Source organism: Lichenostomus cassidix, chromosome 3 (assembly GCF_008360975.1).
Source record: "Lichenostomus cassidix isolate B80296 chromosome 3, HeHo_3.0, whole genome shotgun sequence".
Lineage (NCBI taxonomy): Eukaryota > Metazoa > Chordata > Aves > Passeriformes > Meliphagidae > Lichenostomus > Lichenostomus cassidix.
Window position 1 is genome coordinate 54,048,538 of NC_139483.1, and position 26,135 is coordinate 54,074,672.

General features: G+C 38.2%; 1 protein-coding gene across 4 annotated transcripts in view; it reads left to right on the plus strand.

The window, feature by feature from the left end:
• Positions 1 to 26,135, plus strand: part of RGS17 (regulator of G protein signaling 17) — a 74,587-nt gene that overhangs the window by 22,962 nt on the left and 25,490 nt on the right. For all 4 annotated transcript variants that reach the window (XM_085055818.1, XM_085055821.1, XM_085055820.1 and 1 more), the window contains exon 2: positions 18,863 to 19,006. In XM_085055818.1, the coding sequence (XP_084911944.1) occupies positions 18,888 to 19,006 (119 nt within the window). In that variant the 5' untranslated portion in view covers positions 18,863 to 18,887. The remainder of the gene's footprint in view (positions 1 to 18,862; positions 19,007 to 26,135) is intronic.

Consider the following 26,135-nt stretch of genomic DNA (forward strand, 5'->3'; position numbering starts at 1 on the left):
TTAAACAAAAAACTGGTCTTCATTGATCCAAACCAAAACAGAGCAAAACAAAACTTACTAAGCCACTTCATCTTTCATGGCATCTTTCAAACTTGCTATAAAAGAAATTTTTTTAAAGGCAACTTCTGTAAAAAGCAATTGTTTCAGCAGTTAGTTTTGATTTCAACAATTGTAGTTTTTTCTAATAAATATTTAATTGAAAAATTCATTACCATACCTCTACTACATTGATGTGGGAGCTGGCTAGAGGTTGGACACTGTGCAAAACAAATATATTTGTGTAAGCCAAGGAAGAAAAGAAAACTGGGGAGTGAGGGCATAAAAATTCAGGTGATGTTATCTCAGGCAACTTCTTTCCTAGAAAATCTAGTAGTGAGCAGAAAGCATTACTGATTTTGTTTGCTGTGACTGCAAGGGAACTAGCATGGCCAAACTGGCCCTGGCTATTTCCCTGCCCTGGAAAACATCTGCCCACCTCTGCAGGGTGTAGCAGTAGCATATCCACATGCACAGTGCCAGTAGTTAAAAGCTGAAATTTCACAGGAGATGGGTGTCATCAGCATCTCTTTCTGATGAAAAAAAAGATTAAAATATAGATTTTCCTTTACTCCATGGAATAGCCTTTGTGATGGTGATGCCAAACAAAAAGCTAATGTTCTGCTAATTGCAGGGCTACAGAAAACTCTGTGCATGAACACAGTTTCAGAGCTTCCTGTTCCTCTTGAACTACCTTAATAGTATAATGAGCTTGCCAATTACAAATTAGCTGTGCTTATAAAGCATCTCCCCATTTTTAGGCTGAATTTTCAAGAAAGAAATGGGGTTGTTCTTTGCTGCTGTTGCATCTCCCATCAGATTTATTACTGCTGCCTCAAGCAGAGTAAGGTGCACTGCCACAGACAGCAGTGGTATTGCAGCAGGAGCTGTACCTGTGGAGGTGGAAAAAGTGGAATCATAAGAACACTATCAAAAGAGTTGGGTACATGTAGGATGAATTGGACATCCTGCATTCCTAGGGAGAGGAAATGAGATGCTGGAGAGATTTCAAACCTTTTCATTCCTCCAAATCAAATCCTCTTTTTCTTTTTTTTTTCTTCCCTTCTTTTTTCTTTTAGAGTACAGCAGGAGAATAGTGATTACAGCTTCCCTGTGCAATTCCATCTTTCTAGCCACAGCCATTTTGGGGGCAGATATAATTAATCTTTTTCTTGTGCACTTGAGAATGCCTTGGGATACACTCCAAGTCTCATCTTCAGCAGGCACCTTTGTTCCCCAGGGGGGAATTTATTCACAGCCACAAATCACTCACATTGAACATCCTAATCAATATATTTCAAGAGAGTTTGAATAAATTATGTTGGGAATCTCTGGTGAATAATCCTTTATTTAGAAGAAAACAAATTCTCCTTGAGAAGGTGTGCATCATGTGTAATTCCAGAGCAGAACTGACAAAATGACAGAGATCCCTGGATACCTAGTTCACTACAGCAGCTACTCTTCAGTGTCAATTTTAGGGAACAATAAAACAAAAAGATAGAACATACTCAGGGTTTTAGTGTAATGCCAGAGGTTGTTCTTTCAACCATAACAGAAAAAGTAGTCTCATTTGCCTAGGCCTTGCTGACATTAAAGCCCTGGATGTACCAAGAGAATAACAGATCACTTTCTCAGCCTTAATAGGAAATGAAACAAAGTCTGCAGTCTTGAACTGCTGAATGAGAAGTAGGTGGAGACAGAGAAAGTATCATTAGGAGTGCCAAAGTGGCTGGCATTCCTGATTAGTGCAAGAACACCCAGGCTCCCCACACCTCTGCAAAGGAAGAACACCTACAATTAGACTCAACAGAGTAGTTGCATTTACCACTAAACAAGAAGATCAGAATTTAGCCTTTTGTCACTAAAGTGTCAACTCATTAATACAAATGATAGTTTCAACACAGGCAATTAAAATAATGAGGGATGAGAATAGGAAAGGACCCATTCCAGTAAATTTTTTTCTTTGGGATTAGTTTGAATTTGAAAAGACCGCAAAGCTGATGGAAGTGGCAATGGACTTTTTGAGCATGTCTTCTGGCTCTAAAACAAAAATTAACTTGGACAAAAGTTAGAATTTCAATCCAATGGTAATCTGCCTTACTTAAATCTTTGTGTTTATTTTGGATGATCGAAATAACTTTGCAAAGCTTCTGACCTTTGATTATAACAACTCCAGTCAAAGTATTTCAGGTATTACTTGCAGAAGAGTGCCTTTCCATTGTGCCAAGATCTTCTCCACCTGCTGTTTCCTATGAGGCACTTCCAGTAATGGGACTTCAGTGATACATTGTGGGGTTTAGGCAGTGAGGGAAAAGCAGTGCATCAGAAGAGATAAATCTAGCAAATGCTCCCAGCATTCAGGAAATTGATGAATCATGGCATCAGTGGCAGAAGCAGTCTAATGTGTAACTGAACAAATCTGAAAGGAGGCAGGAAAAGGGGAAAATTCCCCCAACCAAAAACTTAGAACATAACAAGCAAAATCTTTCCACCACTACCACACACCTGGGAATCTGTAGTGTTGCAAAAATGCTGTGTTCCAGCAGTCACAGGGAAATTTTGATTCATCTTTGGCAGAACAACGTTAAAGGTTTTTCAGTAATTTGCAGCAAGACACAACTGTTGGCTTCTGCTGAATCTTTTGTATTTTTTTAACTCTTTCTCGAAAGGTTGTCTGATATTTGCTGTGAAGAGCAACATTTAATCTGAGTCTATTTCTCTGGGAAAAATGTGCATATTATTGAGGAATTCACAAGTGTTTCAGAATAGAGAAGGTTATTTGGAAGTTTTGTTTATGGATAAATAAATCATAAGATATCTGGTGAGTTCACAAGAACCTGAGCAAGAATGTCCAGTGGCACCATCTGAATAATTTTTTCCTAAGCCATTTTTTGGTTCAACTACATTAGCTTTCCTGTCATAGCACATGTTACCAATGGAGTACACAATTTCCAGGTTCTCATCATTTTCATTAATGATTAGAGATTCAGATTATCTGTAATGATTAATCAACTTGAAAAGAATTGCCTGGCAACATCTTTAACCACTTCCTGCTTGTGATTCAAAGCACTGTCTTGACACAAGAGGGAAGGGTGGCAGATGCATTTACATGAAAACAGGAAAAAATCTTCCTCATGTTGTCATGTTCCTGCCTCCTGTAGTAAGAATTGCTTGTGGAGTTGTCTCAGTATATTTTGGGGGACCTTATTCCTGCAGTTCCCTCTATGGAATGACATCCATCGATCTGTGGAATGACATTCCTCTATGGAATGGCATGGAAGCAGGGATGGAGCCTCACATTGGGTTTGGAGGAGGAAGGATATGCAAGGACCTCAAAAGCGATGTCAACCACAGCTGGGCACCAGTCCAGAGATGACAAAGTGGTAATGGAAACTTTCACCCCAGCCTTAGGGGAGAAAGGAGCAGGTCATCCTCCACTGAGAGCTGAAAGTCTGGAAACTGGAAAGGCTAATAGAGCAGTTTCAGATATTCCTTTATTTTGACAGGAGTCAGTGCTATTTGAAAAGTAAGGTGGGCAGGAGCATTATATTTCCAAAAGTAGATGGTACCAAGGAATTTGTTGGGTTTTGGTTTTTTTTGACAACTGGAGTAGAGGTGTTTAGTGACCTATGCTCTGCTCAAACTAGGAATAATGCACAAAAATTAGCCCCAGAAACAACAAATTTTATAATGAGATATTACATGGAAGAAAAAATGGAGTTAGGGACTGGTCTAGATTTAAAAGGTAATTTGGGGAAGGTAAGTTTAGATACAAAACCACTCTAGCACTGCAATTTGAGACAAATCCCTTGGCCTACTGAAAGATCCCTAATTGTTTCTTATCAACATATTTTTTCATAGGTAAAGGAAATTACTCTGCCTGAAGTTTTGAATGATAAACAGGACTTGGACATTGTGGAAAATGAGGACATACATAAAATACACTTAGAAATAGGCCTGAAGTAGAAAGGCATTCAGAGTCAAAGACAGCCCTGTAAAATGACGTGTAAGGTGAATGAATTATTAACTGCAACTATATGGAATTCAGGTAGTCCAGAGATCTCTGCCCCACGTGCTCTGTGGGTGCCACATGTGCCTGCCGTATTAATCTCATTTGTTCCACATCTCTGAGCTCCTCTGTACAGCACAGGGCAATTCTTCTCCATCAGTTGTCTCCAAGCAGAACTGAGTAGTTCCACTGGGATTTTTCTTTTCTCCTTGTCTGTAATGTGGAATGAAGCCACTCCAAGCGATGTGTGTTAGAACTAGCAGGGACTGGCAGAGTGGCATTAGGCATTCTGACTTGTGCCAAGGTTGCTGGGAAGAAATGCTGAGTTTTGCTGTTTCAGTTGTGTGTTCTGAATGCACCAAAACTTCGCAAGAGGCATGAGTCAAATATAATACATAACAGGAAGGAATAATTTCGTTTGAGAGCTCTTGAAACAAAGCAGTGGTCTCTTTATTGAGAAATGTTGTGTTTAATGTCCCTCTCTGCAGCTTCTGTTCTTACTTGTCACTGCAGTTATTTGCACACCATTCAGATATCAGCAAGGAAAGACATAAAGTAGTACTCTGAGGCTGCACAGTTGTGTTAAATATTCATCTTTTGTCTCACAGAATAAGGATTTATTTAGCTGTAGCAAATTTAATGTTTTTTTCTTCATGAAAGAACGAGAATGTCAGAGGAATCTCTTATCTACACCATGAAACCTTAGAAATCACTACTATGAAACCACCTTATGTCTAATACTTAATACACAGATAGCTTTGTAGTAAGTACAATTCATTTAATGCAGTTTTCTGTGATTTATGCATTTTTTATGGATTATGTTGCTAAAATCTTTTATACCTAAGGTTTTTAGAATATCTCTAGAGATGTTCACCTTCTTCAGAGTGAGAACCTCATCTTCATGTTACTTCCAATTAGAGAATTATTTAACAGTTGATTCAGTAAAAAAAGGTACTACAGTAATATGGATATTTTTGAAAGTCCTGTCATACAGATCATGTTGTATTTTTCATAAGAGGAAAGATATGTCTTGGTCCATAACAAGCTCTGCTTGCTACACTGCCCTAATTTCCAGTTTGCTCACTCAACAAAAGCTTCATTATTCTTTTATTGTGAAGGGTTGGGAGGAAAAGATACTAGAAATTTCTATGGTAAAGATTTTAAAGCAACTGATTCCATATTACATAAAAATATTATAGAATAACATGCTCTACCTTTTGACTCAAAAGAATCAGCTGAGGCAAACTGAAACACGACATAAGAATTTTGACCTGGAATGAGGCTAGATAAGGCCCTTCAGGTGGAATACTTTGAATTTTTATGTTTTATGGGACTAAAGAAAAAGTCTAAAGAAACATTTTTTCCAATTTTTGACTTTTTAAAGAGAAACTTAAGTAGTTTTTAATATCAAACTTCCTCCTTAGCATGCTGCAGAGCTTGGTAGCTTCAAACAAATTTTCTAGTTTTATTGCATAGCTTGTTCCTCCTCCCCAAAGCACATGATGAAACTGCACAATTGACAGGACTGAATCTAGGCTAAATACTCCTGACATAGGGAAATAAAATCACAGAGGGGTTTAGCTCTGCTAAACTCAATATAGCTGGGCTAGAATTGAGCACTACTCTGCTTCCACATCCTTTTCCAGAAACAGCCTTCTCCCTTTGCCTCAATGACTGAAGGTAGCTCCTGGATCATGGGTATGGCTGAAAAAACAGAAATAAATAATTCAGTGGTGGGCTAGCCAGCAGGCTGTACTGCTCAAAGCTCTTCACATTCATCTTGTTTCTGCCTTTTTGTGTCAGTTTCCCAAGCAGATGATCCTTGTGAGACCTTGCTGTTTCTGCCTCTCTCTCTTTCTGTCTCCACTAATTTCTTTTATGTCATTCCATTTCAACCAAATGACAGCTCACACTTTCAAAGACAATCTCAAAGGCAGAAAATTAAGCCAAGTGCCTGGAAAAAACCTAACAGCCAAGTAATGGAGAGAGGTAGTACTAAAGCTTTGGTGGAGAGAATCACAGCTGAATATCTGGGAGAGGGCAAATTGTGGGGAAGGTGGAGGTGCAGATAGCTGGATGGGCCAGAAGTGCCATGCCCATAGCCCTTTTTAATCCATTTAATGCTGTGCTTAAACATAGATTCAACAGGCTTCCCAGAGCTCTCACACAGTTATTTTAAATTAAAACGTTACCTTGTCCTCTTATCATTATGACAGAGTTTTTCTAATATTCAGCAAAATCCCCCTACCTAAGTATATTTCACTGGCTAGAGGATATATATCTCTTTCTGCAAAGCTCAGTAATTTTTTTTTTTTTTTTCACATTATGAAATATTGGACAAAAGCATGCCTCTGAAGTTCCCTCTTGGAATCTGTCATCTGTGTAGCAGTAAACAAGGACATCAGGCTGTACTGCCAGTGAGCAGAGCTTTCAGGGGAAGAGGGGTGCTAGACCAGACATTCACATCAGGCTTCACTCAGTCATGGGACAGCAGTGTTTCGAGAGGTCTCCTCTGCTGATCTTCAAAGATCTATTTCTCTTAATTAAGTTGATTCACTTTATCCCATTGCATGCTCTGGTCGAAAAACTACTTTAATGCCTTGCAATGCAGTAACAAGAGGTGGTGACAGATCTGTGCTAATGCTCAGTGTAAGAGTAGAGAGATTGGAAATTTTTGGATCGGACTTGACATGACACTTTCATATAAAATCTGCATGTTTCCAGAGATTTCTATGGTTTTAAGTTTTCACAGCATGTTTCAGTCCCTTGTGGTTTTGCATATTTTATTTTTTTTTCACCCTGTTATAAGAAATAGACTCAGATTATGAAAAATCATGAACTTCATACTATGGGAGAGTAGTTTTAAGTTCCATCCTTTAAACTTTATGAAAACAAAGGGTGAAAAGTAGACCTTTTATGTAAGACTGTTCTGTAATTCACTTATAAGTAGTATTCAAAAGGTTTTCTGTGTTTGGATGTGTTTTGCTCTTTTCTGGTCATCAAATAATTTGCAATTCTTTTTCTCTTCTTAAGCTTTGAAAAAATGCAGTAGCATTGCAGCCTTCCCTAAGCACATATTGTTTCAAGTAAACATCATACAAAGAGAAGGGGGAAAAAATTAAATTCCAGAATTTCACTTACTATTGTTTATCCTCCAACATAAAATTTCCTTTCTGAGAAGGTAAAATGATGGATTAGTTCCATGAAATTTTTATTTAGCATTTGTAGAAATTATAGAAAAAATTACTCACGTTTGATAGTATAAAAGAGAAAAAAATAAAAATGTCGCTGTTGAGCAGCTAGCAGAGTAATGAATGCATCGGGTCTCAGTGGCAAGAAGGAATGACCTTTATTGTTTTGATTTCATCACATTTATAGAGTTCTCAAAAGTCACCCAGATTGGTCAGTCAGAAGCCTTCCCCCAGGCCTGATTGGCCAGGCCTGCACTGTCCAAGTTCTGGGACACTGTTCCAAAAACATCCAAACTTTATCTTTATTTACAAAACACAAGAAAACTTCCCATGGGAAAAACTGTGCTAGCCACATAAAAAAACCTCCGATATTGTTGTTTAATATGTAAGTTCTCCATACTGCAATAAGGGATTCTGCAGGAAGACATAATTTATTCCTTACTGTTGGTGAATATGAAAATACATGCACAGCTTGCTATGAAAAATTTGTTTACTGGGATGGTTGGCATTTTGTATTTTCAAACTGGCACATTAAAAAATGACCATGGGAGTAGAAAAGAGAGGATAAGAAACAATTTATCTTGTTTACTTGCTCTGAAAGAAAACATCCCATCTTCATACATCCAGCGCAAAACATACTAAATAGTTTTAGAGACTTTCCCCAGTAGTTTCAGAACATCTCAAGCCCGCCTCAGTGTGGTGTTTTGGGAATTTGTATTAATTGAGAGATACCACTTAAACTCTTAGGTATTTTGTGTATAATTTAGACTTTATGGCTTTTTGCTTCACACTTTCATCATCCCTCTGTGTTTAGGGGAGGCAGACTGTGCTACAAGTGTTCGCCTGTGAGTAGCTCTGAAGAAACTCCTTCTTCCAGGCAGCTAACTAGCAAGACATGGGTGAGGATTCAGGCAGTTGATGTAGATGCTCAGGTACTGAGGTACACAAAGGAGGCTGCAGCTTTCTATGACTCATTCCAGCAAGAGAAAGGATAAAACAAGGACAAGACAAAGGAAACTTGCTTTCTCTCAGTGAAAAGACAGTAAATTATGGAATGCTCTTAAAATGGCAGGGGATTTAACCTGGAAGTCTGGTTTTCTTTTTCTTCACAAACCTGTTTTTATTTCTTGTGCTGCCTAGTGAGTCGTAGTGATTCTTGCCGCAGCAGTGTTAGATTCACATCTGCCTGCTATATTGCTCTGCAGATTATCAGTTTCACAGCAGAACTGACAGACACCTTAGCCAGGTAAACGCAGTGGCCTCAGAAGAGGGAAGGAAGCCTTGGAAAAGGAACTGAGCCAGGACACTGGTGCAAATCAGGAGGAGGCAGATGGTCCCATGAAAGTCTGTCACTCTGCTATTGGCTGAGTGCACCCTGTACCACTGCCCTGGGTTGTTGCAGGTGAGTACAAATCAAAGCTCAAAGTGTCATAATTTTTAAAAGCCCTGTGGTGTTTTCTTTATGCTGTCAGAGAACCTCTGAAGCAAACAGCTTCAGGGCCTAGACTGGTGGCTTCCACTGCACAGAGATGTGTTAGGCATGGGGCATGCCTCATCTTTTACAAACATTTTGTATGTTTGACCATAAAAATGTTGTTGCTGAAATGTTCATTTTGTTAACATACAAATATAGTTCAAGGCACACAGTAGTTGAAAGCTGTATGCCTTTTCTTCTATATAACAAAAAAAACTTCCCATTAAAAGTTTGGCTTTCAAGCTACATAGCTTGTCCTGTCTCAGACATCCACTCTAATTTCTTGCTTCAAAATGGTTCCAACCCAAGATTTAGTCAGGTAATTTTTTTTTTTCTTCCATTCTTATTTGTTTGTTATCTTCCCGTTTTCCTGCTCTAGTCAGCTGCCCTTTTTATTTCATGCCAGTTTTTCCTGGTAATTCCAGAGTAGCAAAAAGAGATAAAAGAGCCCTGATAGCTCCTTGCAATGACTGTCCTGTGCTGGTGGCTGTGATCAGTGTAGTTCTATGGTCTGTGGTAGTTCTATGGTCATGAATTTCATAGAAACTGTAATTGAGCAGAACGTGGCACCTGGACAATCCCTGTCCCTGCCTTTTATACTGGGAACAGCCTATTGGAATGCAGTGCTTGCATTCACCATCTCCCACTGTTCCAAGCCACCAGAAAGACCTTCAGGCAGTTTCCACTTAATGCCACCTTCTGCTCCTCTCCCTCTCAATTATACCATGTTAACCAAATACTGTCTCTACACCATATTAATCTCTTAATTTTGTTTATTTTTTTTTTTTTCCTTTTGAGGGTGACTGAGAAAAGGAGGGCTGGAACACACAGAGATCATGTCAGAAGATACCTCAGAAGTCAGTCAGTGTAACGAAAATCAGCATTAACACCAAATACCCAGCTATTTCAAAAAGCCTGTAGTCAGGAAGTCTTTTTGAAGCTCCTTCTGTTCAAATTTGAGACTTTCATTTTAAGAAGAAAATTGAAAAAATAAAGGGCCTTTGAAGCAAAGGGTACAAGTCTTCATCTTACAGTGAAAATGTAGATTCTGTCATTTCAGAGACTAGAACCATGTCCAATGTGGTTTCAGAAAAGCTCTTCTCACACTGAAACAATTATCTTAATCCTTTCCTTTGTCTTTCAGCCTTTAGTAGCACGTGCACCATAAACAAAAATTATATGCACTTATTTGATTAAATGCTGCCATTTCTGCAGATGAAAATTTTCCTGAATGGTTTTATCTGCAGAAAAAGTAGTTCACCAACATTAATGCTCATTTGATATTTGGATTGCACCTGCAAATCTATTTAGCCTATGTTGGCTACAAATTCTTGCCTATGCCTATGACTTTTTTCTTAAATTTCTACTGAAATTTGTACAGAATCTTTGCAGTTCACATAACTCCCAAACGACAGCTGGCTTTTTACACAGAGAAATGGCTTTGAGCACAGGAAAACTTATTTAGAAATTACAATGCTAATACATGCAGAAAAGCTCTCTGGGTTCTCAAGTGTCTTCTTAGTGTTTTCCTTATGAGGAATGTCAGAGATTTTAACAAAACACTTCTATTCAGCAATATGTCAAAGTCTGCATTTCCCCACTGTAAGGAAATTATCTTCTCAGCTTTCTAAAGTGTGCTGGCTTCATGTGTGTAATTCAGTGGGAGCCATACTAGCCATAATAAATAGGTATACAGATGTAGTGTAAAATAGGATTCTTAGATGTTTTTCAAACACATACTAATGAAAACAATACACTTAAAAAGAAATAAAAGGTTTCCTGATGAGTTTTACATTTTGCTTTTTGTAAAATGTTCCTGAAGACTGTAAAGTGCTCTTAATCATAATTCTAGTGCAGCTCCTTCAAAACCACATGCAGCCATCTCAAACTTTTCAATAATGCATTACAGTCAGGTTTAATGTTTTGTTACTGAGCAGTAATGTCTAATTCAGGAGTACAAATGCATATCTACTTGATGATGCGAAGATTTAAGCAAGGATTCTTCAGGATACCAAGTTCACCATAAAATAATAAAAAGAAATCTCAGACATCCTTTATGAGTCCAGAAGATGTCTGGTAAAGTCATAAAAAGAATATTACTGTATAAAACCAAGGATTTCATAGTGTTCAGCCAAAATGCAGTTTCAATTTAAATGAATATTTGCATAGCAGTGTTCTACCCTAAATAAAGCACCTAATGTCTGAATACTTTCTGCCAGTTTTTCACTAGATTTCTTTCTCTTTTTATCCTATCCTATAATGGATAGAGTGGCCACTTTATGACCTTCTCAGTGCTTGCTTTGAAAGACTTTGGACAGAGTCTTTCATCTCCAGATTGAAAGGCCTGACAGGAGAAAGATGTCTGTATGGCAGTAGTAAACTACATATCTGATTTTTTTTTTTTTTTTTTTGCTGGATTGCAGTAACTAGTAGAAGAGCAAGATGCTTAGTTCCAGACACTCAAGTTTTCCTTTCTCCAAAAGCAAAGGTCAGTAGGTGCAATAACGTTTTGTCTGAGCCAAAAAGTATTCAAAACCTGTGATTTCAAAAGCTGCTACCAAAAGGTGGCCTTCCATTTATACAGGAAGAATGACATCACAGGGGCTGTGCAGTGTCTTGGGTGCTGCAAGCTGCTAAAGAAAAAGAAATTCCCTTCATAGTTCTGCTACTTTGGTAATCACTATGGGACCATCAGAATTAAAATCAATAGTTGATACAGCTTGACGTAGGTAGCCACAATTCTAAAATTAAAAGCTATAATATATGCATGCCCTTTCTTGGCTGAACTCATCATGTAGAACACTAAATCTGTGCACTGGCCTGTATGGCACATCAACATGGGGTATGTATTCAATACGAAATTCTAGTTACAAATTCATGGGTCAGCTTCTGTCTTGATTCAGACCTTCTTACTCTTCACAATTTCTTTGAACTCAGACATGGTGGAAAACAAAGTTTTTGAAGAACCCAGAAAAGCAAATCTCTTAATATTTGGAGTCATAATTCACATTCTGACATAACTACTGTTAACCAGAATAGTTTTTAGAAATCGCCTTGTGCATTGATCTTGTCTTCCAAAATACAAGTTCTTAAAAACGCAAATATTTAAAACTTCCCAGACTGCTGCAATATAAATTAAAGTGCAGTTAGGGTTTAGTTGTTGCAAATAGCTTCTAATTGTTCTATAAAAGACTACAGATACATTGAAATAAGTTAATGAAGCCCAAGATAACTCAGTTCTATATCTTCTAGTAGACTTCTTCTCCATTACTTTGTATTAATTTTTTTGTGAATGCTTTCAGGACTTAGTAGCAAAAAGGAATGTACCCATGTCAAGGTTTCTCCTGTGCAGAGTGAGTAGTATGAATGCCATTGCTGTATGATGGCTGTTAAGTGGTCAGCAGCACTCAAAAGGGTGCTCATGGCTCTGCTGTCTTGATTTTGCTACTCACTCAGCATTGCAAGACGTGTATGAAGATCTTTATAGCTCAGAGACATCTGCTAAAATCTTGTGGTCTGTCTTAATTTAGCTTGTGGTGCCTTTAAAACACTCCTCTAGATGAATAAAGACAGCACAAATAAAAAATCAATGTTGTGTTAGGGCTGCCTTTGCATTGCAAGTGCAGCACATGCATCTCTGATATTATTTAATTGGCAGCTGTATCCAGACTGTGTTGCATGATTCTGTTACTCTAGAATGTCTTTCTTTAAAAACCTTATGTATTTAAAACAGATGGCATATCACATATATATTAAAACAAATAGCATATCACAGATCATTAGATGTATCACATTGTGGAATTCTCTGAGGGGTTTTGCTTAGTGTTTCAAGTTAAAAAGTGGTTTATACATTACAAATTGACTGACTTCTGAAGAAACCCTGACTATTTGAAAAAAAGCAACAGTATTTCAGGGTTATCTCTTTCAGTCTATTACTGATTATTTTAGGAAACTAAAACCCAAGCAGTCAACCAAAATCTGGTAAAGATCATCCAATTATTCCCAACAACTCATTAAAAAAAATCAAAGATGTGTTAATGTAATTCTATTCTTATAAATACTGAGATTTCCCACAGTTATGGGAAATCTAAAATGGTAGTTTGAAGTTTTGAATCCACTAGATATGAAGTTTTCCTCAACATACATTTTGGTTCTTACAGTGAAGCCTCGATGGGGTACTAAATGGAAAGTGTCTACCTTGATACTTGGGGTTTTAAGGCTTTCAAAATCCCAAAACTTAAAAACAGTCCTTGTTAGGAATCAAGCGAATGCCAGTAAAGAGAGTGAAAACATTAAGTATGGTTAAGCGATTGATAAAGTCGCATCTGGGTCTGAAATAAGCTGGTATAAGGTATGAATTTATATAACCTACACAGTTGAAGTTTTGGTTCACTATTGTCAAAGTCAAAAGAAGTAAAGCAATGTGGAACAACTGATGTGACAGATCACAAAAAAAGAAGATATTTTAAGGGCAAAAGTTTCTTGCCTGCAGAGTAAATCACCCTCTATATCCTTAAGTCATTGACTGCACCTTTCTTTTGCAAGGTGATCTTTCTTGCCTGTCGCAAAGTTTGAAAAAAGACATATTGCTCTAGCTGATTCTGCACCAATTCTGTCCTGAAATCTAAGCCATTATGTGTCCTACCTGCAAAAAAAGACAAAATGCCGCTTCCTTGCTGTAGAAAACTGTGTGTTCATCCTCACCCTTATATGATCTCTCTCTTTCAAAACAACCATTAGATAATGGCTCCAGAAGATATAAGAGAAACTTCTCAATCCCCTGTGGAGTTTCAAGATTTTTCTCTGATTTCATAGTGCATGAGATTCTCCAGGGAATGCCTTCCTAATGCTAAGAGAGGGACAGAAATTGTTACAGGAGTGTCATGTGCAAGGCAGGCTCCAAACAAGCAAAGGTGGCCAGATGGGACAATGCCAAAAGTTCAGATATCTTGGAGTACTGTAATGACAGCCTTTTGAGGCCAGGGAAAAAAAAAGAAAAGAAAAAAAAAATCTCTTCATCAGGAGTGAGGCATCAAATGAAATGCAGCCTGTGTTTTTTGCCATGTCCAACACCCTGTGATTCTCTGGGGAAAACACTTTAAAACCTAGCTAAAACTTAGCACAAATCCTACAGGAGGTGGAGAGTCAGGGAGGTGCAACAATTCAGAAATTGCCTTATTTTCATTTTCTAGAGGTACTCTGAGGAATTTGAAAGGACTGTAGCCTATATTCAACAGGGCTTCCCAGGTATAAATGTAATAAACCAAATGATTTTTCCATCAGTTATTTCTTTTGAGCGGCCTTCCCAAGACAGTGCTCTGTGCACTGTGCATAGGGGATTTCTGTAATAATTAGTCCTGGGAACCCAGTGGAATAAGTGGAATAAGTGGTAATTACACTATCTAAACACAGAAATAGATCCTTGTACCATTGGTTCCAAAACTCTTAGGAAACCTTACTCCAAATTTTTCTGGTAGTTTTTTTGTTTGTTTTTTTTCTTTTTGGTTTTGTTTTTTGTTTTTTTAGCTTTCATAATCTTCCAGCAGTGCAAGATTGAAGGTACACACAGGGTTGCACAGGCTTTCTTGTTCTGCAGCTATGAGAGCCACCTGTCTCATAACTGGTATAATAAACAGTTGATGTACCCTTGGGTACTTTTCCTCAGCTACAGAGTAAGGACAGCAGATGTTCTGCAAAATGAAGTCCTCTGTGATTATGGGATTGCTCAAAGGGCCATAATACCTACCCACCCTCAAGAGAATGAGTCAGTCAAGCTGGAATACTATTCCAATTTTCCATCAGTAAAAATGGAAATCATAACACTGTTAGTAAGCCATGCCACCAAATGGAGGCAAAGAACCAGATGCAAAACTGGCAGAAGATATTGACACTTGTGACCTGATGGTCTGAGAGATCATATGTAGAGTACCGAGGAGAAAAATTGTTCCATAAGACAAAAGGCCTGTCTTCACCATCCAGTATTTTTGCCAAGCTAGAGGGTCTCAGAAAGAATGAAAATGTTGAAAAAGCTAAAAGGCAAACTGAGATCTTGGAGACAGTGCGTACTATTTGTTCTACTATTCTAGAAGGTCTACTCAGAATCAGTTCACTACATTCTAGTCCTTCACAATTCTGTACTAACTTTCACACTTCAGAAAAACTGTTAATCTCATCAAAGTGACTTGCTGAATCAAAGATTCTAAATTTCTTTCTCATGCCTTGGACCAAGGCACCAAATATAAACCCTCTGTCTACTCAGTCTCTAAATATAGCCAAGAATTAAGATATTCCTGCTTCTGCATCCTAAATAATCTAATGAAATCAATTACTGTTTTGCGTAGATGACATCTGGTATTTGCAAATAAAACATGAAACATGCAATCCAACCAAAATAAGCATGAAACTAAAGTTTCCACCCATCCTACAACATCCTCAGTAAACAATTATAGTTTTGCATCACAGGGTGGGTTTTTCATATTTGTTATAAACTTCAGCTTAGAAGCTTTCCAAGAAAATGTAACACAAACAGAAGAACAGGGCTGATGATTTTGGCTTCGGCCAGTGGTTGAGCTGGTGGAGTGAGCACTTCATGTATTCACTGAGAACATTGTTCAGTTGCTTGAGTTTTCAGCCTCATACTTTTATTGGTCAGTGCACCACTCATGCCAAGCAAAATCACTTTGTACTGTGAGACCCAGCAAGCTTCAGGGTGAACACCAATGCCATCTGTGGAAAGGACAGAATCTGAAATGGACTAAATACAACTTCTTCCCACTGTGCCAGTAAGATCTTTCCCCATTATATTAGGAAGCTAAGGATAGTCCCACTACACAGTATCCATGTGTACAACCCATTTCAAAATATATTCCATTGCAGCACTTCACTGGCATTGCAATTAATACTTTAGGGCCAGAATGCAAACTCCCCTTGCATGTACATACAGGATTTTGGGAAGTTTCTCAATCTTTCTTCCTTCCTTCCTTCCTTAGGAAAAAATTTCTTTACTGTGAGAGTGGTGAGGCACTGGAAAAGGTTACCTAGAGAAATTGTGGATGCTCCATCCCTGGCAGTGTTCAAGGCCAGGTTGGATGGACCATTGAGCAGCCTGGTTGAGTGAAATGTGTCCCTGGCCATGGCAGGGAGATTGTAACTAGATGATCTTTAAAGTCCATTCCAACCCAGGCCATTCTATGATTCTATGACTCTATGATTCTTTCTTTTATTTGTTTCCTTTTTTTTTTTTTTTTTCAAATACAGCCTAAATAGATAAGTATAACTATACCTGCAATCAAGGACTGCCTTCTTCCTTCTCCAAATAATGCATGGCCAAAAAGGGGGTGGGTTGTGTGCCTCTCCATACTCCAGGTCAGAGCATGGCAAAGCAAGCAGCTCTGCTCTAAAGACTGGCTGGTCTGGCTCTGAGCAGCCTTGGAGGAAGCCATTTCTCCTGAAATGCTCTACAGTGGAGAGCCATGTTTCCTCAAGACCTGCCAGACTTGCAAACCTCTGAAACAGTTGGCCATGGCAGTCCATAACAAAAAATGAGTGCTGGAGAATTTTCAGTGGTTGAGGTTGCTGGGCAGGATTAAAGGTGTGAACCAATCCTCTGAAGCCCACTTCTGACTGTCCCTCTCAGCCATGTTTTTTGTTGGGAACTGCAGTTGCAGATTTTACTTTTCTGCAGCTGCACAATTCCCACCCATTTCACCATCACTTGCTGACAGTGTGAGCAGGAATAGAAGAAAGTGATCCCCACACTCTCCTTGCCTGCCTGATGTTCTGTTTTCTCCCTTGCTCTGGACTAAGTGCTCACATCTCCCTGAGGTACATAAGAAAGGGACTTAAAACAAGTTAAACTTTTTTTCCTTTCCCCTCTAGATTAAATTTAAATCATGCCTACTGTTTTATCCAATTCACCAGATACCTGTACAAATGCTGCTGTCAGCACAGAGAAGGGGGACAGCTCAGGTGAGGGAATGAGGGACTGAGCTGTGCAGGAGAAAAGGGAGAGGGATGTTAATTTCTGTGGCAGCAGCATCTTGTGGTGTGCTAAAGTTATTGTGAAACTACAGCAAAGTCACCAACTGCCATCATCATGTCTGAAAGGATAACCTTCATCCTGCACCCTTTATTTATAGTGTGACATATTCCAGCCATAGTACATTTTTTTATATACAGCTAAAATTGTGAAAATAAGCTTGAGTTCAGGTGCACAGGTGGAATGAATGGGATTACTGCCCAACAAATGCCTAAATATGGGTAATTTGACTGGTTTCTGAAACTAATAAATTTTGGTTGGTTTTTTTGTTGTACAAATATTTCTAGAAACTCTCTCTTACTTAAAAGAAGCAAACATTCCAAGTGAAAATATCTGGCTTTAATTCCTTTAACCACAGTCATTGCACTTGCTGAAGAAAATATCAATTCACAGCATGACACAGCTATCTATGGAATAATTTAACTGCATCATGCTCAGTCAGCAGAAGTTCTGCACTGTAATTTGGAGAAAGAGGCTTCATACTGTCACTTACTCTCTGAGCTACATATTATGCTTCAACAATTTTCCTTCCTTCCTTCCCTCCTATCTGTTGTAAAAACATGGGCAGTTATCCAGTTATGCCAGACCATCTCTTGCTAATACCAGAGGTTTGCAGTTGACATGAAAAAAAAGATGTGGGTTTTGTTTGTATGTCATTTTAATTTTCAAGAGCAGCTATAAACCATAAGTAATATCAATAGCAAAAGCAGGTGCACCTACCACGGATAGTTAAATGGTTCTTCATTGTTTGATTTGATCAAACACTTCAGAAATTATTTGGTTCTACTCAGTGGCAGTATACATGGAAAAGATAGCTATGCAAGAAGCTGAAATAACCACCAACCTTTAGCTTTGGAGCATGAGTTTGAATTCTGGAGCTCAGTATCCTTGCTATGTGTGGTTATGTGTAAGCTGTCTAGAAGGACACCATTACGGAATAAAAACCTTGGGAGTTTTAGCGACCGTATAAATCAAACTCTCACAGCTGCTGCTGCTTGAATGCATGTAGAAGTGGCACATCTCTTGTTTGTCTGTGCATGGTGTACCCAGGTGGCAAATCAGAGTTTGCCTTTCCCCAGCACTCCTGCCTGTAGCAGGATGCCCTGGGAGTGTAGAGCACAGTGCATGCTGCTCACAACAGGCTATCTCTACCCACTTCTGTTTTAAACCAGGCTCTTCCCCACTCTAATCTGTTAGTACTTTTTCAAAGGCAAAAGTACTAAATTTATGCTAATTTATATGTTTGTACTAGCCATTACTCTGGGAAACTTACAGTTGTTGTACAAAGGTGTGAGACATTAGAAGGACCCTGACATCTAAACCTTCCTAAATAATGGAACTTAGCAATAAATGTTTAACTTCTTTTTAAAATTAGATAATGCATAGTATACTACTTCTAGATGCAATTTAAGTGATTGGGAGGAAAAAAACCTTGGCTTAATAAAACCTAGGAAAAGCTGGCAATGAGCAAGGGAAGGTCTGTGACCATAAGATAGTCTCAAAGGGGGAAAAGTATTTTATAAATACATATTTATTATTCATTTCATTTACAGAGAATAACTCTTAAGTAGTAAGCCTCTAATTTATGAAGAGCAACAATCTTGGCTCTTACCTGACAGCTCTTAGTTCCCATTATATATATCACTTACATCAATTTCATTAGTCCAGCATAGACTTAAGAAGTCAAAAAGTAAAAAACATCCGTTTCCAACTCATGTTTAAAGTGAATCACTATCCCTCAGTATTTTTAGCAGAATGGAAAGTGCTGTGATAGCCCCATGGTAAGGAACAGCTCAGACTTTACCAAGTGCTACACAAGCTGCACGGCTTGTTCAAAACACTGATAATAAACAGCACTTTGAGTCCAGCCAAAGCAGCAAGAATGGGCACAATTCAATGGCACAGGAGTGTAAGCGTGTCACTGCAATGTGGTCTTCTGGACACTGCTTTTAACACAATGGATCTATTTCTTGGCTGGCTCACTTGATGGTCACGTGCTTTTGTTGCTGTGAGCTGTGAGAAGCAGTTGAATCAGAGATTGCTGTAGAAATGTGAATGCAATTGATGATGGTCTGTAGTAATTCTGTACATCTCTTATGTCTGTGTTCTTATAGCCACTTGGGCACTGAAGTAGCTGAAATGAGAAAGAGGCAGCAGTCACAAAATGAAGGAACATCAGCTGTGTCTCAAGCACCTGGAAACCAAAGGCCCAACAACACATGTTGCTTTTGTTGGTGCTGTTGCTGCAGCTGTTCATGGTATGTCCTGTAGTATGTTTGTTTCCATATTCACCACAGGTAAACAATGAGAATGGAAAGCACTGGGAACATGCAACCTTCTGGGAGAGGAGGCACAATTTAATTTTTCACTTAAAAAATTGGTTTTAAAATTCCCTGATTTGGTTGGACATGTTGTGAGGGGGAAGAGGAAAGAATAGTAAATTCAAGCTATATTTACCTGACTTAAGTCATAACTAAATGAGGAAATTTCAGTTGTAAAACTTGTACTTGTGAGTGAGAGACTCAATAATGAACATTATATAGCTTGCATTCAAAATAGTTTTTTTCTGCTTGTACTTTTGATAGTGCAGTTCTTTGCATTCAGGAGGATAAAAGGAAGATGGTCATAAATGTGGATATGTGGTGTCCTGTTATATTACTCATATATATTCAGTAAATCTGAAAACACAAGACTTAAATTCCACTTTATCTTTTAAATGGTGTGGCATAATTTTAGTGGATGCTTGTCCCTTCCTCAACAAAGAGTTCACTTGTAAAGTCAAAGATTTAAAGTCAGTTTCAGAAATAGTTTTAAATTCTCAGTGTCTTGATACAGATCAAGTTTTTATTTCTTATTTTTATGAATAAAGTATTGAAATATAAGGTAAATGACATGCAGTACTGTTCAGAGCCTGTGCATCATATTACCTAGACAGTTCAGTTTTTTTGGAGTGACCATTCCTCTGTGTATCTGTGTTATTTTCACTTCAATCAGCCATCTGGCCCCAGTCTAAAATCTGAGGCTATTTGCCTCAGTATATTTAAAAATACATACCAGCATGCATACACTAGGTACCAAAAGGGACAGGTTGTTTTCCAAGATACTGCCAAATCCTGGAGGTATTAGCAGGATGGACCTGCCTTGGCTGTTACTTTCAGTTTCACCTGGAGGCAGAGTATATTTGGAGCAAGGATCAGCCAGAGCTCATGCTTTGACCAAGTTACTTTGCAATATGTTCAATCCATATTGCAAAATAGGTGGAAGTGTATTGAATAGCAAGTAAAGAGTCTTTTCTCTCTGCTCTGGGACAAGGGCACAATTTAAAGTATACTGTGACAGGCCAGAGATTCATTTACCTCCTTTACCTCATAAAGATCCCTCAGGAAGGGATCTTTATCCGCTACCAAAAGGAAAGGATAACACAAGTAGACATGCACCTCCTCAACCTACCCAAGGTAAAACACCTCACAACTACTGTCAATCTGCAACTTAGGGATTTCCTGACCCAAAGTTCATTTCTGTGTGGTTTATAGACCTTGATGGAATTTTCTTTCCTTAATTTGTCAAACCATTTTCTGAAACAACTTCCTGAACTCATCTAAGCTTTTGGCATCCAGGGTTTCCTGTAGTAATAATTCTACCATGGGCTTGTGCACTCCATGAAGTATTACTCCCTTTTATTTGTGTTAACCTACTAGAAATTAATTTCATTTGATGCTTCCTTGTTCTTATGACTGTGAAAAACAGTGACTAATTGTTCCCAGGATGGTCAAGATTTTACAGAGCTCTCATATCTCCCTTCTGCTATTTTTTCTTCCACAGTCTTCTCTATTTTAATCTCTGTGATACAGAAACTGACCAAGACTATGATTTATCCTTATCTGTCCTATCTACTCACCTATTGTGTGTCTCTCTATGTTCCTTTCCTATTTTACCATTTCCTGTCTGAGATGTGTGACTAGATCTGCTTTAGTGGTCAAGACATGGGTTCACCATGTTTTGTGTTTGCTTTTGAGTTTTGCTACTAATTCCTTGCACTTTACTTATATTTTAGCAACCCCAGAGATGATGTTTTCATAGAATTATCACCCTGAATATATCATTTTCCTGAATGGAAATAAAGCCCATCATTGTGCATGTACTGCTAGAGTTGGCTTTTGCCTTGCATATGAGAATATGAATACCCATAAAATATCAAATTTCTAAAAATTAAAGACAACTGATTGTATTTTTTAATCATGCTGTAGCTCAAGAAATCTTATTTGACAATACTCTATTTTGAAGCTCTTGTGACCCTTGGAGTGCCTTCAGTCCTCAGAAGGCAATACCATTATATGTAAACAGCTTCTGTTTATTAAATCTAGGTTAGAGTAATTATTGATTTAAAACATAGGATGTATCTTCAGCTGCTCTACTAATTGTTTTTACCATCCCTCAGGGTTTTTCAGGGCTTAAGGTTTGGGGTTTTTTTGGTAAAGTACATTAGACTGAGCATGGAGAAATCCTGTTAGCTAGTTTTCAAGATTAAGTCAAATAAGTGATCAAAGGAATAGTTACATCACTTGTGTTTGCTCAAATCAAAAAGACAGAAAAGGTGATGCAATAAGTATTTTCCAGCTCTATCTTCTATGATTCTGGTGTGGAAAATCCATTTGAGGAGAGATGGGACAAAACTTTGGAAAAAAGCAATATGAAATGTTTCATAATCTTGGTTAAAGTGTAGTAACTGATTGTGGTGCCAAATTTGTTTTGTAAATCAGAACTGTCCAGGAAGAGTACAGATTACTGTTCTTGCCTCAGTTGTCTACACTAAAAAACTACAAAAATAATAATGATAAAAAAAAGTAACTAACTTTATCATTCTCTCATACATAGGGGATCATAGTTAATTAATTCTCCAGGGTAGTTCTCTGTAATAGAAAATCCTAATCAACAGTTGTAACAGGTTCTCTGGACCTAATGTAATTACATACTTTCCCTAGTTCCACAGGTCTTTATATTTGAGTAACATGAATTCCTCAAGAGATACCTATCTGGAAATGCTGCTGGATTCATTAATGGGGAAGGCAGTGTCTTATTAAGATTAGAAGAATTTTCTTCTGTGTTTCCACCTATATGTGACTGATGATACCTCTTACATCAATAACCTCTTATTGCCTCAACTTCCTCACCATTCATAGAAATAGGGAGAGTATGTGCAGATTTTAGTAACAAGATTTCCCTTTTTCCTGTTCAAGCAGTTAGTTCAATAGTTCATATATCCAAACAAATTATTCTAATTCTGAAAATATCTGTTTTGAATCATGTGATATTTGTTTTCTTCTGTTCTGCCCTGTGTTAAAATCATAATAGGCATGAAGTCTTCTGTTTGCACAATAGCATAGGCAAAATTCACATCTTTGTTCAGAGAAATAATATCTTGCCTAATAGAGACTTGCTAACAGCAAAAAATTAGATTGAAAAATTATTCAGTACATCTTATTACAAACCTTTTTTTTTTTTGTTTTTCTCTAGCAATTCTTTCTTAAAGGTGACAACTATTGGGAGCACTTCTCTATTGTTGTGGGATAATCTTTGTAGGTAGCTCAGCCCCAAGCAGATGCTTGCTCACTCCTCACCGGCAGGATGGAGAAGAGAATCAGAAAGGTGAAAGCAAAAAAACTCTCTCATTGAGATAAAGAGTTTAATTGATAAAGCAAAGCTGTGTGCACCAGTAAAGCAAAACAAACAATTCATTCACAGCTTCCCATCAGTTCAGCCATGTCCAGGAAAGCCAGGCTCCATCACATGTTACAGTGACTTGGAAAAACAGATGTTTCAACTTTGAACCTCCATCCTTCCTTTTACTTCTGCAGCTTTTATTGCTGATCGCAATGTCATATGATGTGGAATATCCCTTTGGTCAGTTGTGGTCAGCTGTCCCAGCTCTGTCCCCTCACAACTTCTTGTGCACCCCCAGCCTGCTCACTGACAAGGCAATGTGAAAAACGGAGAAATCCGTGATGCTGTGCAAGCGCAATTCAGCAGCAGCTAAAACATCAATATGTTATCAACACTGTTTTGATCAAAAATCCAAAACATAGCACCGTATGGATTGCTATGAAAAAAATTAGCTCCATCCCAGCCAGATCAGTACATTTATTGGCACCGTTAATTGTCAGGGATAGTAAATTGCTCAGTTTAAAAGGACAAAGCAGGACTTATTACCAGTGTTTGCTCAGAATTATTAAAATGGCTATTTTATTTTGATAGGTATGTTCACGATGCTGCCCAGAGTTTAAGGTCTGAACTTGTTTCTGAGTATCAGTAGTGAAGGAAACAGTCCTCCTCAGTGAAAAAAAAATGAAGTGGTTTTGAAGTTCCCAACAGGAAAAGTTTGTCCCCTTGCAGCACAAGCGGATGATACATCTCTGATCTTCTGTAGACCTTCCTCTCCTCACTGACCAGACATAGACCTCAGCCACTCATTGCAGGAAGACTGATTAATTAAATCTGCTAACAGATAAGTACCAGTCACATACCTAATGGGCCTGGACTGAATCACCCCATGTCTTGAGCTGCTTCAAAGCTCCATTCCAGTAGAGGACAGAAGAATGTGCTTCCTTACTAGGTGTAATTTCAATTATTTGGGTAGCCTGAGACTTGCAAAATTTGCAGCAAGTCTCCTATCATGACAGTCCATAATTTCCTCAATTGCACTTTCTCCAGAGAGTTGCCCATTTAGTACTTAGAACTGTGACTTTAAAGTTTTGAGCTCAGCTTGGTGAGGTAAGAGAAACAAGCCTGCTATTTCACCTCCCCAACCTTATTTAGCAATCCATTACTCCAGCTTCCTGAGCAGACATGAAACCAGTTGTTCTCTTGCAAACACTTGTAAATTACATTCTTCCAAAAAAGCTCTTCAGGTGCTAGCACAGGGAGGTTGGCTTTTCTGCCAGTTTTATTTTGCTTCCTCCTTTGTCTCCTACCCAGAGCAGGAGTCATGTCTTTTTATCCACTCTTCCTTTCTTAAGGTGCTCAGGGAACTTGAAAACTGTGGGACACTCTGATGCCTGATAATCTTTCTCCTTTTACTGTACACAGAAGGCTCAGAAGGCATCTAACATCTACCCTGCAAGAGACCTTAGCAGTATGGCAGACTGGGGGACATGAAAAGGCTTCCAGGGGATAAGTGAAGATGATCACTTAACTTCACTTGTAGTTCGATTGAAGTGAATGAGCTGAAAGGCCTTTACCCAAAAAGGTAACCATTAAAACTGCTGAAGGCTCGTGGAAGAGAGTTTCCCACACACAAGAGATGCCAGGGAAGATAGGGTATTTGCCATCTTGGCAGTAAACAAAAGTTGCTCTTGGCAAGGAATCTCTGTCCTCAGTACTTACAACTTGTCCATGACTGCTGTGAGTTACTCTGAAACTTCTTCCTGATGACCTTGCTACACAAATATTTTTCTTTATTAAAGGGAACATTTTCCTTGCAAGGGTTTAGCAGTTTACTTGGGCCTATAAGAAAATATTTCTGTACCTTGTGCCATGAATGTGAAGTGGCAGGCACAGTTCTAAGGACAAATTTAAATTACATTAATATTTGTTTTCTATGGGCTCCAATGTTATCCTCCTCCTGAAAAACAGTGTGCTCAAATGAAAAAAAACAAAAAAAAGCCTTTTCTTTTTTTTTTTTTTTTTTTACTTCCTACCTATCTAGTACTTAGGGAAGAATAACATTTTCCTGGCATATTCAATGTTAGTTTGCTATCGAAAAATTTTGTCAAGACTTTGCATGAGTCTACACAAGATAATCTCCAGTGGCCACAGTCATGGCTGCTTTATTTTACTGAACTATGGTAGAAAGTTTGAAGGAGAGAGAAACAAAGAAAGGAAACAAAAAAAAACCAATTTAAAGCAATAAATCACAGCCACATGTTCATAAGTATGTAGAAAACAAAACCCATATCCTTCCTATGCCTGTCTGCAGCAGAACTTTTAGACTAGGAGCAGACTAGAGGTGGGCTGATGCAAAATTCACCCAGACTCCATGATTTTGTTACAGATTTTGGCAAGAAAAGAAAAAAATTATCTTTAAAACAAAAGCACTGATTTTGAAAAATATATTTTGGGTTTTAATTTCATTTTTAATTCTTCTTTTCGTCCCTGAACACATAGGAGAACACATCTGAAATAGATGTACTTAATTCTCTGTGTTTTACCTTTTCAAAACATCACACCTCTGAAAAAGCAAATATGGAGATGTACATCAGGATTTATTGTACTCTACTGCAGAATACAGAAGTTCAGGCTACTGTACTCTATTGTACTGAAATATTAGGTGATATTTTAAAAAATATTTAGTGGGAAAAGGTGTTCCAATCTGAGCCCTTTTATACTTTAAAATATCACAGAACACCCTTACATTTTTACCATTTGCTATTGCAGAGGTCAAAGATGAAAACATTCTGTCTCTTTCCTGAAGAATAATTTATTCTGAGGGAGAGTAGGCTTAGCTAGCACAGGAACTCGTGCTTTGTGCAGCTGTGGGACAGTTTCATCTGCACCATCGGAGTGCAATGGGTAGCACTGGTGCTTTCTTACGAAAGTAGCACAAGTTCTTTGATGGGTAGTACTAAAAGCTGGATAAAATCCATTATCTGACATCACACAAGCTACGAAACATGATATTTATGAAAATCAGTGTTAAACCACCTTGACTTTAAATCCACACATCCTCAGTGCTGAGGCCATGAGAGAAAGCTGGCAGACATTCCTTCTGTCACTGGAATGCACCATGGGGCAAGTGTGGACTGAGAATTTAAATACCTAGTCCTCAGAAATGGACCTCTCTGAGCTACTTATAAAAAAAAAACAAATTCCCAGCATTTGGAAAAATAAGCAGAAGACACACTAAAAATAAATAGCTTGTCAAGTATTTTTATTTTCATACTTTTGTAAGTTAACAGAACTTATTAAATAAAACCCAAGTAAAGCATTTCTTTTCCCTTTAGAGCTAAAGAAAAAGATGGTCTCTAAACTGAAAAAAAAAACCCAGAGCAGGGAAGCTTGTCTTCCTAATAGGTATGAAATTTCATATGCTCATTCTGCTTTACAATTAAGACAGGGGAAGTGATTTTGCTGGAAATTTATAAGTTTAGGTCCTCAGGGCAGGCTGGGGACAGGTGGCTCTGTGCATGCTTGTTTACACAACTCTCCTAGGGCAACACAGCCTGACTTGCCAACCTCTGGGCTTGTGCCCTTCTGTGACACTGGGCCAGGTTGTCAGTGTTAGCCCAATAATTCCTGAAAGTCTGCTCTCTCCTTGAGCCAGACCACAAATCTACCTCATATGGGATTCAATACACAGCTTATCCCAAAGCTCCAGAGCTGGCTAGTAGAGGT